Source organism: Mobula hypostoma, chromosome 10 (assembly GCF_963921235.1).
Source record: "Mobula hypostoma chromosome 10, sMobHyp1.1, whole genome shotgun sequence".
NCBI classification, from domain to species: domain Eukaryota; kingdom Metazoa; phylum Chordata; class Chondrichthyes; order Myliobatiformes; family Myliobatidae; genus Mobula; species Mobula hypostoma.
The window spans coordinates 78044846-78057783 of record NC_086106.1 but is presented as its reverse complement, the minus strand read 5'-3'; the positions used below and the strand labels follow the sequence as shown (position 1 = coordinate 78057783).

Sequence of the window (12938 nt, the reverse complement as noted above, 5' to 3'; positions counted from 1 at the left end):
ACATTGAACAATATATGTAGTTACAAAATTGGTCAAAACCATCGATGGAAACATCATCCTCATTTATCCACCAGTCTGGTTAACCAACTTCACTTGTAGACTTTTAATATACTGGCAGCATACTGTGATGTTCCTGATTTGGATGCTATTAACTGAAATTCACAGAATGCAGCCACATTTGTAATACTTTTTGATCACTGGAGCTTTGTCCCGGCAAATGGAATTGTCAGACATTATAACTAATGAAGTACATTTCTGGTTTAATTTATAAAACACTGGTACTTCACAATAATTCCAAAATCTATTTAACCTCTGACCTCAAATCTGCAACAGGAAATTCATTCCATGTTTAAAAAAAATGCACCCTTACATCCCCTCCAACAAAAATGAACACTTTTTAAGTGAAAGCAATCCAGTAAAGCTGAAGGGTTCACATCTCTGTTACAGGCTAGTTATAAGATCAGAGGTTAAAAATTGAAATCAGACCGGTACCTTGTCCTCTCTCGATCTGTGCAGTCCCTGCGGAGGCCACAGGTGAGTGCATATTTCCTGTGAGAATATGAGATAAAGAACAGTGCAATGGATAACCTGCCCTTTGCAACATTCAGGTTTGTGCATTAAAAGTAACAGAAGCACATGAAATAATCCTTCTGTGAACACTCTCTGGATGACGTAGAGGCAAGAAAATAAGATGCTTACTGACACTGCTCAATACCATTTAAGAAATGGACTGTATTTAACAGTGTCATAAAAAATGAAAAAGTATATCATTGAACATTCTGAGAAGCACACCATTGTAACAGGAGCTATGTTTTCCTATGAAGGGTAAAGCTCAAGGAGGATAAATAATAAAACAGTAAGAGAAAAGGTAAAATATGACTATCACATTGTAAAAAATGCAAATGACAATTAATATAAGCAATAGAAACTAATCTCTAAGTCGTCTTCAAAATTTAAGAAAATAAAGTACTTAGATAAAACAGAATGCTGTCAAGTAATAACATCAAGTAAAAGTTTAAGTTTTCTACCCAGGTAGAATTCTGACTATTTCAATTTGAAACAAATTCCTGTCAAATTTTTTGTGCCAAAAAACAAATATGCTTACTTAAAACCATCAGAAGTTATCTCAGCAATTAATCATAGAAGATCCTTGTAAACCTTACAAAAACTTGAATCTATGCATAGCGAATTTATGTACTGATAGGTTTATAAACACCTATTAAGATACATACAGCCCATTCATTCTTTCAGGGAAAATGATGGGAACTTAGTAAAATTATCTATTTTCAGACTAAAACTTTAGAAGTGATAAACATATACCTCTTTGGTATTAAAAATGTAAATGTAAAAATTAAAAAAAGGTAACATTGAATGAATATGCCAAATTAGTAATTTTGTCCAAATTCAAAATTTGACATTATCTTTCTATCAAAACAAGGTTTTGCAGATCTGGATTACCCACAATTCACAAGTGACTTAGAAGTCAGCAAATGGATAGAATTGCACTGCAGGGCTTCCTTTCATTACCTCCAATTTAGTATAAATATTGTACAAGCACTTCCTCACTAGGCTCCACCCTTTAATGCTATTTTATATGAAAGGTTAAAAAAAAGAAATGACTAAAATACCGAGTTATCATTTTTACAGAACACAGGGAAATCAAAGAGTATAATAAGGCATTAAACAAAGTATAAAGATTCATGCCACATTATCCGCAACTCAACTTTATCTACAATTACATTACTGTGTGCTAGATGTTTTCTACTTCACCTTGAACCCAAAGATATTTTTGTGAAAGGTACAAAAAAACTGCAGATGTTGGGTGAGATGAAGTCTGCGTGATTGCTATAACAGACCAGCTGGGCTTGCAATTATAAGTGCATGTTTTGTACTTACTGGCCATGAAAAATGGAGGGTTTTGTGTGATGTTTACCATCAAGAAACTACCTTTCATTTTGGTTCAGTTTCAATTTGAACTAGTTATAACCAGATTCTAAATGTTATTGTAGAGCAAATCTCTTCCACGCTGTTGCTGGTGAAGGACTTGGTGATAGTAATGCTGTTAAATTGTCAAGGCTACATGGTCATACTCTTGATTGAAACAGACTTTACCTGGTACACCAAAGCACAAATGTCTAACAGTGCCCTTACGGCTCACCGAGCCATGCTGCCCAGCAATCCACCAATTTAACCCCTAGCCTAATCAAAGGAGAACTTACAATGACTAAGTTACACACTAACTGGTACTTCTTTGGACTGTGGGAGGAAACCGGAACACCCAGAGGGAATCCATATGCACACAGAAAGAACGTACAAACTTTCTTACAAACGACGCCAGAATTGAACTCCGAACTCTGATGCCACTTGCTGTAATAGCGCTGTGCTAACTGCTATGCTATTAGCTTGTCTAAATGTTGTACAGATAACTCCTGCTACTAAATGCTAAATAAAGATGATTTTTCCTAACAGTGGTAAGAAGACATCTATAGAACTGCTGCAGTACTCTGCAAGAAATCCTGCAGGGTTATTTTGGGTGGGAACTAGACATGGTGAAGAAATACCAAAATATTTTCAAGTCAGAATAGCATGTATCTTGGGGTGGTGGGGGGGGGGGGGGGAAGAAACCTACTTATTTTGCCTGTAAAAGTAACAGGTTGCGAAATCATTAGGAAATCTGCAGATGCTGGAAATTCAAGCAACACACAAAAAATGCTGGTGAACACAGTGGGCCAGGTAGCATCTATAGGATACTATCATCTTTACAGTAGAGGAGGCCGTGGATAGACATATCAGAATGGGAATGGGACGTGGAATTAAAACGTGTGGCCACTGGGAGATCCTGCTTTTCCTGGCGGACACAGTGTTGGTGTTCAGCGAAACGGTCTCCCGGTGCGGCCTTCTATATATTGGCGAGACCCGATGCAGGCTGGGAGACCGTTTCGCTGAACACCTACGCTCTGTCCGCCAGAGAAAGCAGGATCTCCCATTGGCCACACATTTTAATTCTACGTCCCAATCCTATTCTGATATGTCTATCCACGGCCTCCTCTACTGTCAAGATGAAGCCACACTCAGGTTGGAAGAACAACACCTTGCATTCCGTCTGGGTAGCCTCCAACCTGATGGCAAGAACACTGACTTCTCTAACTTCCGTTAATGCCCCTCCTCCCCTTTGTACCCTATCCCTTATTTATTATTTATTTTCCCCCCTTTTCTTCTCCCTCTGTCCCTCTCACTATAACTCCTTGTCTGCTCTCCATCCTCTGGGCTCCTCTCCCCCTTTCTTTCTCCCGAGGCTTCCCGTCCCATGAACCTCTCCCTTCTCCAGCCTTGTATCCCTTTTGCCAATCAACTTTCCAGCTCTTAGCTCCATCCCTCCCCCGCCCCCCATCTTCTCCTATCATTTCAGATCTCCCCCTCCCATTTTCAAATCTCTTCTTTCAGTTAATCCTAACGAAGTGTCTCAGCCCGAAACGTCGACTGTACCTCTTCCTATAGATGCTGCCTGGCAGGTTGCAAGATGTTATTCGAGTACCCTAAGTAAATAATTGCAGAGCATTTTGTAGATGCAAACACTGCAAGATACAGTAGCTGTAGGGAGGATGCAGAATGGGTAGCAAATGGGTTGCTTTATCCTGTTTAGTACCAGGTTTCTTGAGTGTTGTCGGGGCTGCACTTAGTCACAGGGCGAGTATTTTATCATGCTTTTGATGTGTCTTGTACAGAGTGAAAATGTTTTGGAGTATCAGCAGACAAATCCCTGATATATTCCTGCAAACAGATTATTCCAATGGAGTTTTACTTGACCCCAAGAATATACAATTTAGCAGGGCCAACCATGTGTTGGGTTCAGATTGCGCTGGTTGTTTTTTTTAAACAAAATATTCCTTTCAAGTTAGGTTGACCAGCATTGCTCAATATTTTATGCATATCAGGATGACTTTTGATATCACAAGTATGACTTTTGCGCTTGATAAAAATTAACGCACTTATAACATAGCAGATCTTACTTTTCTACCTTTCTACAAATGCGTCAGTCAGGGCATATAGTACATGGAAAAGTTTACAAGAACTTGTGGTTAGAGGAGGTTTGAATTGACTGCAGTTGGACAGGTTATAATTTTATTACTGAGCAGACCTCTACCAAGATATCATTAGTGGATCTGAAACAACAAGTCATGCCCCCAGGTGTCAAGGGTTAGGTCTTAGTCCGCATCTGTACTTGAGTGGTACAAATATTACCAGCTACTCATTAACTCATGCTTCAATACTACCTCCATTTTTCTGCATACAAGAACTGAACCGTTTCATTTTCTGAGCTAATGATTAAACTCAACGTTCGGAACTGCTGTGAACAGAAAAAAAAATGAAGAAAAATACTGCATAATGAACAAGATAACAAAAAAGTAAATGAACTTAACAGTTATTACAAACCCCTTGAAACTCCAGCAAAATTCCCCTTCCTTTTCAAGAGTTATATTAAAAATTTACATAGTTATGATTAGTTAATTTAAAAACAAAGGACATCATCAAATGAAAAGTTAAAAAACAAGCCCCAATACCTTGTCCTCTGTCCATTGGCACCGGTCCTGAAGGAGCAAGACCCATCTGAGGCTGCATGTTTCCTGGGGGCAGTAATTCACACGGTTAAGGTATAAATATTGGGAAACAGGATATTGCTGCAATACACAACTATATTTTGGTGGAGGTGGATGAGCTGAAATAGATCCATTGGTTAAGATTTTTTTTTAAATTCTGAAATAGTCATATAGGTAGTATAGAAATAGGCCCTTTGGCCCAACCTGGACCAATCCCATTTGCCAGTTTGTATTTATGTATCAATCTAAATGTCTTTTAAAGGTTGTAATTGTACTTGCTTCAATAGTTTCCTCTGACAGCTCATTTCATATACCCACCAGCTTACATGTGAAAAAGACTGCTCATTAGGTCCCTTTCCCCTTATCACCTTCAATCTTGTAGTTTTAGACTTTCCTACCCTGAGAAAAAGACTGACTATTCACTTTATTTGTACCTCTAATTATTTTTGTATAGATCTAAGGTCATTCTCCAGCCTCCCAAGCTCTAGAAAACAATTTTCCAGTTCATCCTTCAAGAGGGTGAACCTTCTCAAGGTCTGACACCTTGACTGTACTTGGCAGGGCACTGAAAATGTGTGAGGAGCAAACAGCTGGAGTGTTCAAGGTCATCTGCAACCTCTCACTGCTGCAAAGGTTCCCACCTGCTTCAAAAAGGTGTGAATCAATTTGTGGATTAAGAAGAGCAACTTGAGCTGCCTCAATGATTATCACACCAGCACTCACTCACATATACTGGGTTGAGTGCTTTGAAAAGTTAGTCATGGCTAGAGTTAACTCCTGTCTGATCTATGACCTGGATCAGCTACAGCTTACCTACTGCCACAACAGGTTTACAGTCTTCACAATCTTATTGGCTATCCACTTAGCCTTGGAGCATATAAACAACTATAAGAAATATACCTGACTACTGATTATTGATTGGAGCTCTGCATTCAACACCATTATTCCCTCTGTACTAACCAACAAGTTTCAAAATCTGGGACTCTGTAGCTGGATCTTTGACTTCTTCATTGGGATAGCTCTTTCAGTGTGGATCAGTAATAACATCTCCTCATAGAAAGTTAACACAAGTACACTTCAATGATGTGTGCTTAGCCTAATGCTCTACTCTCACTACACTCATGATTGGGGGCCTAATCACAGCTCAAATAGCACTTACAGTATAAATTCGCTGCTGACACCACTGTTGTTGGCAAAACTGAGGGCATAAGCAAGATGGATGGGCTGGTTGAGTGGTATTGCAACAACCTCACACTGGTCACCAGTGGACTACAATCAACTAGAAAGTTGGTTATATATTGAATTGATACTACGGTCTTCCTTTGGTTGTTACTATTAGAAGGTTTAACAGAGTTTGATTACCATCTAGTGACTTTAAAAGAGTACTGCAACTGTGCACTAGAACTGGATGCTCAGAAGTTGTATTCTAAATTTAACAGTGCTGCACTTAATGCTGTTTAAATGGATTATCCTTGCACTGAGGAAAAAGTCATGGATAATATCTATGAATGCTGGAAGATAAAGAAATTACGCAGAAAAGGAATGTAAACAAAGATAGGGCTTAGATCTGCAATAATTTTACTAAATGAGGATGCAAATTCACTCGGTTTTACGAGGTTAACAGTGAATGATTCTGGAGCCTTTACACAATGCAAGTTGGTATCTTCACTGTTTGCCCTATCGTAAAGAGAGAATTGAAGGTCATCTGGAATTTCAATGGAGACAAAGAGGGAGAGAAGCTTCCCTTCCTCCACCATCAACGCTGCCCTCAACTGCATCTCTTCTATTTCACACACATCTGCTCTTACCCCATCCTCCCACCATGCTAGCAGGGATAAGGATCCTTTTGTCCTCCCCTACCACCCCACCAGCCTCTGCATCCAGCGCAAAACCCTCTGTATCCTGCGCCAGCTAAACTGCTTTCTTCAATCAACACAGCCCTCCATACCCCTACCATCCATGTACCAATCCAAACTTCTCTTTAACATTGAAATCAAGCTTGTATGCAGTGCTTGTGCTGGCAGCTCATTCCACACACTTGCAACCCTCTGAGTGAAGCTTTCCCTCACGTTCCCCTTAAACTTCTCACCTTTCACCATTAACCCATGACCTCTGGTTGTAGTTCTACCCAACCTCAGTGAGAAAAAACCTGCTTGTATTTACCCTACCTATACCCCTCATAACTTGTATTCCTCTATCGAATCTCCCCTCAATCTTCTATGTTGTAAGGAATCCAGTCCTAGCCTATCCAATCTTTCTTTATAACTCAGGTCCTCCCGACCCAGCAACATCCTTGTAAGTTTTTTTCTGTACTTTTTCAACCTTGCTTACATTTTTCCTGTAGGGTAGGTGACCAAAACTGCACACTATACTCCAAGTTAAACCTCAACAACATCTTATACAACTTCAACATCCATCTCTTGTAATCAATATATTGATTTATGAAGACCAATGTGCCAAAAGTTTTCTTTACGAATGCCTAGATAGTTCCTAAGAAAGGGAAAATGAGAATCTACAGTATGCACTGAACAGTGGAAATACTAGCAATGAACAGAAATAAAATCACAAGAAACAGTAAGGGTACACCACTTGATTCAACATGACCATAACTGAACCTTTTTCCTCAATTCCACTTTCCTACTTAACCACCATAACAATTTCCAGAAGTTTATTAATTGTAACACTCTAGTTGTGAACTTTAGATTTGCAAACAGCGAAATGAATAGAAATTCCTTGTGATCCAAATCCAAAATTATCCGAACATAGGCCTATTACACTCTCCTTTTAAGACAACTCACTTCTCAAAATCATTCTAGTAAATAATTACATCCTCAGACAAATACTGTATATCCCTCCTGAGATGAGAAAAAACTGAAGATAGTACTCCAACATGGTCACAAGTAAGGCCTATGAGAATTGCAGGATGACTTGTAGTCAAATCTCTTTATTTATATAAGATGGCATTAAATCTTAAATTTTCTTAATGGAGTCAGAATCTTGGTTCTCCTCCAGTTCTGAGGTAGTTGGTGAGGCCAATGTGGAATGTGCAAACATCCACATTCCTTCTGCTACTTTCATTGAGCTTTTCATTCGTGTCCACATGCTCCACACAAGCTTCAACGTGCTCAGTGGCATCCTGAAACACTTTCTCTCTTTTGAGTGGTCATAGGTCAAGATTTTACAAGGTAGCAAGATATAATACTTTTTTCTAAGCAAAATATTCTTAAAGCATTTCCTTGGTCCTCCGGTAATCTCTTGCAGTGATATAGCTTGAAGAAAGATGGAATGTTTCAAAGTCTGATGTTGGCACGCAATCAATGTAATGTGTCCATCAGAGCTGGCTAAGTGTACTAAAAACTCAATGTGGAGGTTCTGCTCATCCTGCCAGATGTGAAGGAATTTTGGTACCTCTCGATCTTTTGTGGCATCTACTATAATTGTCCATATCTCTGAAGCCTTCATTAGGGCAAGATCAAAGCTGCCCTTAAAAAGTTACCTGCTATATGATGGATACAAGCACTGGTCTTCATGTGTAGATCTACCACATAGCCAAACCCAGTGCAAGGGGGCCTGGGAAGGGAGCGTCACTGTCCCAACCCTTTACTCAACTACTCTCATCGTAAAATTAACGTCACTTTCAGCAAGCTTTGTATAGAATGGAATTAATCTACAGGATTAATACGAAACTGTTCAGTCTTAACCACTTCCGCCCAGAATGAAGTTCAGCTTCAAGTCACCTTTAACTCATTCATTAAAACATACATGAAACTGGCCTTACACTAAACATCTACAAGACAGAGATTCTCCATGAAGAGACCCCAAAAAAAAGGTTCATTCTACACAGCTCAGAAGCCACCTCAAAGCAATCAATTTTAAATTTACCACTGTCCACAGTGTACCACCGCCGCCTTCAGACACACAAGAAAAAAAGGCAAGAACTCAAAAGCTGACAGAAAGCTCATAACATTTAATAACTGCTCCTCACTTAAACAAGTTTTGTTTTCTACACTTCCTCCCAAAATTAAAGCCCACATTTGCCCAAATTATACTCTATCTGCTATCTTCTTGCCCACATATTTAATTTTTCATCTGAAATCCTTTGCATTTCTCTCTTAGCTTACTTCTTCACCAAGCTTCATGTGCATCAATCTTTAACTCAATAATGTAAACTAAAGTCACTATCTTTAGCCCACACAGCTAGTTTGCTGACCAGAAAATGACCCATTTATTCCCACTTTTAAGATTCTGTTAATTAATGCTTTATTAGAGTATGCATCAAGCCACTAACTCCATTGCAATGCAATCTTCTTTGTGATGAGGTACACAGTTTTGTAAATCCACTGGTACCCATGTCAAGCACATTTTAAGTTAATCCCAATTAATTTATCAAACACGGACTTCCGGGTCATCAAGGGAATGGCGGCGTAAGGAAAAGGTCTCTCGACAAAAAAAGTAAACTGCCCCAAAATCGAATTTAGACAAATACTTAATATTGCATAACTATACTAATAAAAGGGGCAAGGATGATGACTAAGAACAAGAATAAAAAGTCCGCTTCGAAAGCTGATAAACATAAAGAGATGCAGCAAGGCGACGGGCCTAGCTCCCCCACGGCAAGCCAGGACGGAGATAATGAGGGGGAATCGGTGACTCTGTCTTTGATTCTCGGAGAGATTCGCGAGTTCCGACAAGATAACAGCAAACAGCTGGAAGATATTAAAGGAGAAATAGTAAAAACTAACTCGCGGATAGATGAAGCCGAAGCGAGGATTGTTGGAATTGAAGAGAAGCTACAAAACGCCGAGGAAGGGATAGCAGAAATGCTGAAGCCACAAGACCAGCTCCAGTGGAAACTAATAGATCAAGAAGGCCGCTCGAGAAGGGAAAATGTGAGGATCTACGGAGTTCCCGAAGGAACCGAAGGTAAACCCGGATTGATGATTCCCTTCGTGGAGAAGCTGCTTAGAGAGAACCTTGATATACCAGCCGCAAAAGACCTACAGATAGAAAGGGCTCACCGCGCGTTGGCACCACAGCCTCCGGCAGGTGCCCAGCCCAGATCGACTCTGATCAGATTTCTCAGTTAAAGAACGAAGGAAGAGGTGCTTAAAAGAGCATGGCAAAATAAAGGCTTCATGTGGAACAACTGTAAAGTCAGTTTAGACCACGACTACGCACCGGGGATCCTTGCCAGACGGAAGGAATATACGGAAACATGGAGAGTCCTGAAGGAAAACAACATCAGATTCCAGACCTTGTATCCAGCTCAGCTGAGAGTCTTTTACGACGAAGGGACAAAAACTTACACTATGGTGGAGGAGGCAACGTTGGACCTGGCGGACCGGGGACTACCTATTAAAGTTATCACCCAACCGGAGTCGCTACTGGAGAGGATTCGGCAGAAGTCGTGGCAGTTAGTGGGGCGAGGACGCTCCACTCGAACCAGAGTGTCAAACTACAAGGAAAAGCTGCAAATATTCAGACGCGAATGTACAGAGAATACAGATTAATTAAGAGAAATGACTGAAAAGAGTAAATCGGACTTAAAAGTAAAATGAAAACTGGTAACTGAAAATAAACTAGGCGGAATAACTTGAATGATAGCAATATGGTTGAGACATAAATAGGAGAAAATTCTCTATGATTATTCAAACTGCTGAGGGCCCTCTAACACAGGGTGAAGATAGAGGTTATCCCTCTGAACTGAGGCGGGTCGGTGCTCAGGCCTCACTGTGGGAAGTCGGGAAAAATTTTCAAATGTTATACGTTCAGAAATGTCTAGGGTGTGGTTATATGTCTTGGTTTACTGTTGAGAAGGGATTGCTTACTGTTTGGTTAGAAAAGAAGAGTGCTTTTTTTCTACTAGAGAAAAATGCAAACTGAATTGGTAAAAATAATTTCCTATAATGTTAATGGGGTTTTGAATCCAATTAAAAGAAATAAGATTATGTCTAAATTGAAAAAAGAGAGGGCACAAATAGCTTTCCTCCAGGAAACACATATGAGCCAATCTGAACATGGAAAATTAAAAAGAATGGGCTTTAAGCATGTATTTTATTCATCATATAAATTGAGTCACAAAAGAGGGGTAGCTACTTTAATATCAAGTACTCTTAATTATGAACATATTTCAGAGACTAGAGACAAAGAAGGACCGTTTGTAAAAATCACAGGAAGAATAGAAGGTACAGAAATAACATTGCTGAATGTTTATGCTCCTCCAGGTAGTGAATGGTCATTTTATAGACACATTTTTGACCTAATGGTCAGTTCTCGAGGGGTAGTAATTTGTGGAGGGGATTTTAATATTAGATTAAATCCTATATTAGATTCTTCAAGAATAGTTACTCAGAATAAACCTCTGACTCGGGAAGTGAATTCATTGATGGAGGAGTTGGGAATTATAGATGTCTGGAGGGAATTACACCCTACTAGTAAAGATTATACATATTACTCTTTCCCTCATTCAGCCTATTCAAGGATAGACTATTTCTTTATCTTTAATACAGATAGACTCAGGATAAAAAACTGTAATATTGCAACAATTGATCTGTCGGATCATAGCCCAGTCTCTATGTCTCTAATCCTGGAAAGGAAAATGAGGAAAACACTATGGAGGCTAAACTCACATATACTCAATAACCCGAAAGTAATGGAGAGATTAAGGGGAGAAATCAAATAATATCTAGACCTTAATGACACGGGAGAAACATCACCAGTGATTTTATGGGATACATTGAAAGCTGTACTGAGAGGGAAAATTATTTCCATTACTACTCACATGAAAAAAATCAATGCACAAAAATTAGCAGACCTTCAAGGAAAATTAAAACAACTTCAAGTTGTAGATAGCAACAAAAGTAATTCAAATCGAAAACAGGAAATTAGGAAATTGCAAAGTGAAATTGATGATATTTATACGTTGGAAACTCAAAGAAATTTTCTTTACTTGAGACAAAAGAATTATGAAGTAGGAGGTAAATCAGCTAGATTATTAGCATATAAATTACGAAAACAACAAGCAGACAATACAATTCATAAAATAAAGAATCCAAAGACAAAGCTTGTGGAGAGTACAATAGGGAAAATTCAAGAGAGTTTTGAAACATATTATCGAGAGCTGTACTCCCAACCCCCGGCCCCCAATGAGCCCTATATAGACAGTGTATTGAATTTTTTAGATCTACCTAATCTTACAGATTTACAAAATGAAAGTTTATTAGAACCAGTAACTGTCAAAGAACTGAACGTGGCCATCTCTAGGTTAAAGGCTGGAAAGTCCCCGGGTTCTGATGGGTTTACCTCAGAGTGGTACAAGTCCCTGAAGACACAGTTAGCCCCATTACTACTTAACACCTTTAATTGGATCTTGCAGAGAGGAGAAACTCCACCTTCCTGGAGAGAAGCGATTATTTCAGTTATTCCTAAAGAGGGTAAAGATAAACTAGAATGTGGCAATTATCGGCCAATTAGTGTTCTTAATTTAGATTACAAACTATTTACATCTATATTAGCGCGCAGATTGGAAAAGCTTTTACCTGGCCTAATCCATTTAGACCAGACTGGATTTATTCAACAAAGACAAACACAGGACAACATAAGGAGAACTCTGCACATATTAGAACAGGTTAATAAGAACGAGACAGAGACAATGGTACTAGGATTGGACGCTGAGAATGCTTTTGATTCGGTTAGTTGGGCATTCCTATACAGAGGGTTAGGAAGATTCGGCTTTCAAGAAAGGTTTATTAAAGTAATTCAGACTCTATATGACAGCCCTACAGCCCGAATTAAGATAAATGGGGACCTCTCTGACTCCTTCATTTTAGAGAGAGGCACTAGACAGGGATGCCCAATTTCTCCTCTCCTTTTTGCGCTATATATTGACCCACTTGCCCAACTAATAAGACAGAGCGAAATCGTAAAAGGTATCAAGGTGGCAGGGATTGAACAGAAAGTGGCGTTATTCGCAGATGATGTTTTGGTCTATCTGAGTGAACCAGAAAAATCATTTATAGGATTGTTTACACTGTTGGATGACTTTGGGAAAATATCGGGTTATAAAATAAATGTAAAGAAAACGCAGGTTATGTCCCTAAATTATACACCATCCAAAAAATTGCAGGATACATACGATCTTAAGTGGGAAGCTAAATCATTAAAATATTTAGGAATAACCCTGCCGAAGGATCTTTCAACACTGTCACAGGTAAATTATGGGCCATTAATCTCAGAGATAAAAGCAGATATGCATAGCTGGAATCTTATCCCCTTTTTAAGTTTAAATTCAAGGATAAATACTATAAAAATGAATATTCTTCCTCGGTTATTGTATCTTTT

At 39.0% G+C, this 12938-nt stretch overlaps 1 protein-coding gene across 2 annotated transcripts in view; it reads right to left on the bottom strand.

Moving 5' to 3' along the window:
* cstf2 (cleavage stimulation factor, 3' pre-RNA, subunit 2) overlaps window positions 1-12938 on the bottom strand; it is an 81058-nt gene that overhangs the window by 46903 nt on the left and 21217 nt on the right. The window contains exons 8-9 of one of the 2 annotated variants that reach the window (XM_063060665.1): window positions 4563-4625; window positions 493-549 (exon numbers count right to left, since the gene is read on the bottom strand). In XM_063060665.1, coding sequence (XP_062916735.1) covers window positions 493-549; window positions 4563-4625 — 120 coding nt within the window. The remainder of the gene's footprint in view (window positions 1-492; window positions 550-4562; window positions 4626-12938) is intronic. The other variant, XM_063060664.1, reaches the window with a different exon arrangement.